The sequence below is a fragment of the Montipora capricornis genome, chromosome 10 (genome assembly GCF_036669925.1).
Source record: "Montipora capricornis isolate CH-2021 chromosome 10, ASM3666992v2, whole genome shotgun sequence".
Taxonomy (NCBI): Eukaryota; Metazoa; Cnidaria; class Anthozoa; order Scleractinia; family Acroporidae; genus Montipora; species Montipora capricornis.
In genome coordinates, this window is record NC_090892.1 from 5,945,953 (window position 1) to 5,953,452 (window position 7,500).

General features: G+C 40.3%; 2 protein-coding genes across 2 annotated transcripts in view; both read right to left on the bottom strand.

Annotated features, from left to right (window-relative positions):
• Positions 1-3,167, bottom strand: part of LOC138018466 (plastin-3-like) — a 17,556-nt gene extending 14,389 nt beyond the window's left edge. The window contains exons 1-3 of the mRNA XM_068865098.1: positions 2,957-3,167; positions 2,546-2,701; positions 523-788 (exon numbers count right to left, since the gene is read on the bottom strand). Coding sequence (XP_068721199.1) covers positions 523-788; positions 2,546-2,701; positions 2,957-3,016 — 482 coding nt within the window. The 5' untranslated portion in view covers positions 3,017-3,167. The remainder of the gene's footprint in view (positions 1-522; positions 789-2,545; positions 2,702-2,956) is intronic.
• Positions 3,168-5,598: 2,431 nt separating this feature from the next.
• Positions 5,599-7,500, bottom strand: part of LOC138018465 (leucine-rich repeat protein SHOC-2-like) — a 3,110-nt gene continuing 1,208 nt past the window's right edge. Inside the window, exon 1 of the mRNA XM_068865097.1 lies at positions 5,599-7,500. This exon is cut by the window's right edge and continues 1,208 nt beyond it. Coding sequence (XP_068721198.1) covers positions 5,684-7,500 — 1,817 coding nt within the window. The 3' untranslated portion in view covers positions 5,599-5,683.

Consider the following 7,500-nt stretch of genomic DNA (forward strand, 5'->3'; position numbering starts at 1 on the left):
TTCATATATCATTTCATTGTTGATTCATTCCTCACGGGAACATTGGAACCCTCAAATGACCAACTCCCAATGTCAGTGGATTCATAGCTCAGTTGGTTAGAGCCTCGCACCGGTATCGTGAGGTCACGTGTTCAAACCCTGTTGAAGTCCTAAATTTTTCAGGCTTCTCTACGCAATTACAAAAATTGCGTTCACAACTGCGAAGATCATAGCTTCACTTGATTTCATATCCGCAGTTCATATATGATCCATTTCATATATCATTTCATCATTGATTAAAGATCTAGCAAGTTCTGCCTTTTTACTAATATTTACAAATGTTCATAACTTCTTACATCCTCAGAAGAAGATTTAAAGCCACAGGCCATGCCTTGCAACACTCACTCTGATGGATGGTTCAGAACCCTTCTCCTCAAGAGATCTATTTTTTGATTGCAACTTGGGGATATGCAATAACTAATTCAAATGCTCAACCTAACCATGATGACCAAACTATCATAAATATAATTTATAAAAACCTACCATAAAGTTATTTCATCTTTAATCTTTTCAAATACATCTGAGGTTGCTGCATTAATAGGCAAGTACACTTGGGCTTCAGCGTCATCTTTCAAAGCACTGTTGATCCAATCAACGAATGCAATTCTCTCCGCCTCTGAGTGTGAGTGTTTTGTTCCCTCAGCTGAGCTTTCAGATGTCCCCCCTGACACATCAAGTTGTTCCCTTTTCTTGATTAGCTTCTTGAACTCTGAACCCGCTGAAAATTTCTTGCTGTTTTTCTTGTAAATCTGGAAGGACAGGATTATTATTATTATTATTATTATTATTAATTATTATTATTATTATTATTATTATTATTATTATTATTATTATTATTATTATTATTATTATTATTATTATTATTCCCATGAACAGAGAACAACAAAGGTGACAGATGCTTTCCATTTGACAGAACTGGAAGGAACTGGAACTGGAATTGGACATACTTCAAAGATGTCTACTCCTCCAGAAGATTGCGAGGGATTATCATGGGTTTGAGTGAGGCTCCAGCACTTGGCTAAGTAGACTGACTTCTGGCTGTTATACACATTTGGGGTCTCATTCGCACAGAAGCCCATCAAGCTAATCCTTCCAAGTCAACCACATGCCGGAAAGGTCAGACCACAACACAGGGAACTCTGTGCCCTATCTCTTTACACAGTGTGTGGGATCTTTAAAGTATCACAGAGTTTATGAGCAGGGGCTGAGAGACAGGACCTTCTGCTTATTGTCCTTATCCAAGAAGACTAGAACGGTCTAACCACTTGCAGATGTAGTTACAAAGGCAGCACTTTCTCCTCAGTTATTTAAAGACCTTAAGTGTTGATCCGGTCGGGGTTTGAACCCGCGACCTCTTGCACGGAAGTCCACTCTCGATTGAGCTAACTGGTCGGCAGTCAATCATGCAAGTGTTCCTTCAAATTGTTGCATTTTTTTTGCAAACTGATGGGTCTGGACGGACAGTTCTGACAAAGGCGCCCTTACACTTGCATCCTGCTTCTTGCTGTAACCCTTCCAGACCAAGGTGCCTGCAGAGAATCTGAAGAGGCTCAGGAGAAAATGAGTTCAAGCTGGGGTTGGGACCAATTGAACAATTTTATCCTTTCAGAAAATCTACCATAACTAAACACGAGTCTTGGGGCACACACACACACACACACACACACTGAAAATGATTTTAGTGTCATATTCTCTTGGGGACTGTATCGCATGGAAATTTGCATCTTTCAAAGTGAGTTTTGGTAGATCAAGAAGTTTTATTTAGATTCTTCAATAATTTCCCTCCCCTTTGATGCAACCTCAATAATATTAAACAATTTTTAAAAATTGTAAAAAATGTTTAAAAATTGAAAAAAAAAAATTAAACTAGTGAACAGCACTTTGCGAACTTTATCTGTAAAACTTGTTTATTCTCCGACGCGTTTCGTCTTGCTAACGCAGACTTCTTCAGGGAGTTTAACAAAAATGCATTAAACACCTTTATGTCACGCTTGTGTTTGTAGCTGATATAACGCGCGCTCTGATTGGCTAATTGTGACTTAATTGTAGGGCATTATTCTCCCGTAATGCCCACGGGCCGATTACGGGCTTGCAAAAACAAAGCAAAAGGTAAATTAAAAAGCCATGTAATAAACAAATTACTAACCTCACTTGCTCGGGACCGTACTGGGGAATATTGGCGCTCGGTGGTTTTTGTACGGACCTCGCTTCGCTCAGTCCGTACTGCCACGACCTCGGGCCAATATTCCCCAGTACGGCCCTCGCGCTCGGTTAGTAAGTTAGTATTCAAGCCATATCTGATGGCAAAAATTACGGCCACTTTTTAAAATTTCTTAAAATTATCCTTCTAAATAAGCTTAACCCCACGAATGCACACGGCTAAAATGTCCATCATTGGTACGAACAGATTAAGCTATCGTTAGCAAATTAGTTTGTTTTATTACTATTCCCCTCCCACGAGAAATGTTTCCATTATCTTATCATATCATTATCGGCCAGAACCCACCTCAAGAAATTCGTTGAATTCTACGGTTCCATTGCTATCCGCGTCCACCTCTTTAACTATATCACGTAATTTGTAGCCAGGTATTTCTTCTCCAAGACATTTCAACGCCGTCCCAATTTCCTTCGAGGTGATGTGACCATTGCGATCTAAGTCAAACTTTTAACAATGCATAAGTTAAAATGCTATAATTTGCACTAAGTTACTAAGAATATTAAATGATGCTCACCAGGAATTTTACATACACGAAGGCATCCAAGGGAAAAAGCCCCATGGAAGATGGAGGTTAGAGCATAGACCTTAACGCAAAAAATACAGTAAAAGCAAATCGCTTACCCATATAAAAGCTTAATTATTATCTCAACAACTACGCTGAAAGTTAACTAAACAGAACAAATTGTAACGAAGCTTTACCTGGTCAAAGGCCTCGCGAATTTCAGTTAATTCGTCTGCTGAGAGGTGGGATTCTGTCATGATAAGTAGGAGAAATCTGGAATAGAATTTTAGCAAAGGAGAATGAGGAAGCGTGCAGCGAAGCTCGAAAAACTCAGGATATTTTCCCTGAGAGGGCCGTGCCGTGCTTAAGAGAAGAGGCCTACTTCCCTTTCGATAAACAACTCATTCTCATTGGTTAGAAAACACTATCCTTGACCAAATATGGTCAATGATTTATTCCTTGAGATGTTATTCCGGTCAAAACTCCTGTTTCCGGCTCAGCGAATATTGCACCAAAGAGGATATTTAGAATATTAACCGTTTTCAAGATTACCTAAATTTGGGCATGAATAGCTTTATTTTTCTCTTTTTGCTCAGCTGATATTTATTTTCGCAAGGTCTGGCTTTTCAAAGTATCCCAGACTTTTTTCGTACAGGCAAATATTAATAAGTGTGCATTCCATTGTATCCAAAATGTCAATGAAACGACATTCTTTGTCGGAATTTTTAAAATGGGAGTTTTCATTTTTCTTACGGAGAAACAACAAATTGAAATAAGGCGAGCAATCTCGGAACTCTTTTTGGTTACACACGGAAGGGAAAAATTTCAGTTTCCCGTGAGTTTGCATGAGGTCAAATGTGTTTATTTGAGACAGGCGTTAACAAATATTACCATAAAACTTCTAAGCATATCCACTTTTGTTATACAATGAATTTAGAGTATCTTTTATTTGCTATTGTTTCTAGACACTGAAACAAAATTGGCTATAGAACCCTATATGATGAAATGGTATATGAAATGAATCATACATGAACTGCGGATATGAAATCAAGTGAAGCTATGATCTTCGCAGTTATGAACACAATTTTTACAATTGCGTAGAGAAGCCTGAAAATGTCAGGACTTCAACGGGGTTGAAGCCCGGTTGAAGTCCTGAAATTTTCAGGCTTCTCTACGCAATTGTAAAAATTGCGTTCATAACTGCGAAGATCATAGCTTCACTTGAGAACCCTATATCTTATTCTGCTTATTGAAAATATTTCATTTGCAAGTCAATGACTTATTAACGTATTGCAAAATCCAAAGATACACTTGACTTCAGCAGTTCCCAAAACAAAGATGAGGCATTTTTTAAACGTGCCGAAAGAGGTTGCCAGCTCGGGAAAATGTCGTGTTTGCTGAGGCTATATATTTTTCACCACCAAGTTAATATTCTTTTTGTCCTTCTTTTTGCTTTTTTTGAGAATGCTGTGACAGCTGTCCGATTTTTTTTTTTTTATGTTTTCCCATTCCACATACTCCACGTTAATAAGAATGGCCATAAAAAGTACCGAGTTGCAGAGAATCGAACTCTAGCACCAACGACCATGGCACACAAGCGACTCGAGCGTGACAAGCTTGTGACTGACGTGACTACGTGTCGACCGTTGTACCACAAAAGGTTAAGCAGCGGTGATCTCCCGGGGGGGGGGGGGGTACTCTCTTATAAGGGCTTAATGGGACGTGCGGCCAGCCAGGGTATGTTTTTCGGCATTTTTGTCTTGAACAGGGTATCGAATTTATCATTTTTTGTCTTAACCCGAATTCCCACCTTAGTCAGAGTTTTTCTCTGTCCTTAAGTGGGTCCATTTCCATTAGTAGTGCTAACGCTCACATGGTTTATATGGGTAGAAAATAGCACGTCACATCACCCTCTCATAGTTAATTCTAATAAGATCAGACATACCGGTACGACGCTCAATGCATGACAAGTATGTCAAGTGTTGACTAATCGTAACACCAACAGAAGAGACGATTTAGAATCATACTGGCCTGGTCGGGCATGTCGCTGTATCGAAATAACAAATTGAAAAGATGTCCCTTTGTCCAAATTACAAATGGATTGTTGCTGTCGCAAATTGTGGCTTTTTTTCCGTCAGGTTCTGTCGGCTGTCGGTGTTCTGGAACAAGATTGTCGCTACATTTTTTTGCAATGTTGGAGCGATGTCGCTTGTCGCCAAAAACCCTTGTAAGGCCTCATTCTTAGCAACCTAAGACTGCCTGCATTTCTGATCTGTTTTTCTTTTTTCTTTTTTTTGCTTTGTGCAGTGTGAATACCGTCGTCCAGTTTACGCCACATTAAGTATGGATGATCTGTGACCCAGAAGTTATTATTTGTTTATCGTGTGAAAAGAATTTGTTATTAGCATCAACACTTAATTAGGTTTAATATATGAGGAAGCTTGTAATTCTTTGAGCTGTGGGTTGATTGCGGTGGTGAAAGCACTCGCCAATCAATTCACCTTTATCACTCGGCGGCCATTTTGGAGTCCATGGGGATTAAAGGCTTTGTCTTTGCATTGTCTTTGCCCGTCCAGCCTCACACTGAATGAGAGGCTAGACGGGCAAAATCTTTTGTTTGTACATTGAGTGATATGGGTGTATTGTGTCCCGCGCTCGCCGGGATAAACGCCACGCGTAGGTTTTTAATCTACCCCGAGAGACATTTCTCAGGAAGTACTGCGGTTTTACCCTCTAATCAAAAACCAACTTTTGATTTTATTTACAGTCCCCGATTAGTAAAGCACTTGTGGTCAGCTAAAGAAGCTTAAGAGCTAATAATGTGTTAAGTGCATTAATTATAAAGGGTCTCTTTTAATAAATACCGGTACATGTATTATTAAGTTCATTAATAATTCATCAAGTCTGTTCTGTGGTGATTACACTCACAAAATCTCCAGTTTAGGAAGCTGAAAAATTCCCCGGGGTATATGAATCGTTTTGTCCACGTAGAGCTTTCGTAAACTGACAAGCTTGCTCATATTTTCTGGAATATTGGTCAGTGGATTTCCCTCCAGATGAAGAATCTCTAAATTCAGAAGATTTCCTAGATTTTCCGGCACGCTTTTGAGTTGATTTTGAGACAGGTCGAGCTCTTGTAAAGTGATCATTTCGCCAATGCTGCTTCTAAGAAAGTCAGGAAGTTCGGAGATGTTGTTTTGACTAAAGCCGAGATTGTTGAGGATTGGTAATTTACATAGAACGTCAGGAAAAGTGGACATCCCGTTACAATTTAAATACAAAACGCGAAGATTAGTAAGGCGTTGAAACCAGAAAGGCAATCGCTCGATGTGGTTCTTACCCAGATCAAGTTCTTCCAAGTTGCGTAGATTAACGATGTTTTCTGGAACGACTTTCAGAGCATTTCCATTGAGATTTAATGTTTCTAAATCCACAATGTTTAAGACAGAGGCAGGGATCTTGTTAAGACCATTGCTATCCAAGGATAGAACTCGTAGTGACTTCATTTCCGCGATAGAAAAGGGAATAATACGAATGAGGTTTCGGCCAAGAAACAATTCCTTTAAATGTTTAAGCTGCTTAATCTTTTCCGGCAACTCTTTAATCTTGTTTCCTGCAAGGAGAAGATATTCCAGCCTGCAAAGGGAACAAATCTCTCCAGGAAAGACTGGCATGTCGTTGTTTTCCACAGTGAGGTAAGTCAAATGCTGGAAGCTTTCCATCCATTCTGGAAATGCTTTTATATGATTTCCACTCAAGTACAGGCGCCTAAGGTGATTAAGATATCGCAGATTATTTGGAATAGAAGTCATCTGGTTGGAGTTGACCTTCAGAATGCGTAACCTAGAAAGATTGCCTACTCCAAGAGGCAGATCAATGAGTTGGTTGAAGTCGAGAATCATCGTGTTCAGATTCACCAGTTCACAGATGGTTTCAGATATATGTGTTAATTCTTGCCAGCTTAGGTCAAGAGTTAGCCTCCCTCCTTCAATTTTGACTGCAGGGAGAACTCGGCTAATACTCTTGGGATGTCCAAACTCGTCTAATTTGTCGCCAAACTCGGTCGACGATGACGAAGCTGCCCTCTGCGTCTCCGCGCTTGTGTCAACGCGCCAACCTCGCCAAGTGTACCTGGATCCTTGCTGAACTACTTTCACTCGTTTTTCTCCCTCGTTCTTGCGTTTTGGAAGTTGGAGGTTAATCGTCGGCAAAAACCCCGCCTTCTTGAGCTCGCGGAAGAGAATTCCCCATTTCGGCGATGGACGCATCGCTTCAGCAACTTTCGTTTTCGCCTCGCGTACCTTAAGCTTAGTGCTCTCGACTACCTTAGGTTTGGCGTCTTCGGTTTTCAAATCGACCAAGTCTCGTGGTCCTCCTTCGAACATATCTTCCATTTCTTCAGGGTGGTTTAGATTTATTTCTGTGAAAACCACTGAACTGTCAGTAGAAGCGTCTGCCTGTGGGGGTAGGGAGTAAGGCCGTTCCTTCGTGGGCTCTTCTGGGTTGACGTTGTTAAGCTTGGATTTATGGACTTGCTTCTTGGGTCTTGCAGTTTTACTAAGACACAACGGATTGGTATTGTTACTCACGTTTAGGACGTCAAGTTCGGAGAGAAATGAAATCAGTGAACCAGGTAGATCAGTCAGTTTGTTGTCGTCCAAATACAGTTCTCTCAACTGTCGAAGATTTTCCACTTGATGAGGAAGGAAAGCAATTTCATTGTCACTTAAGACCAGAACTT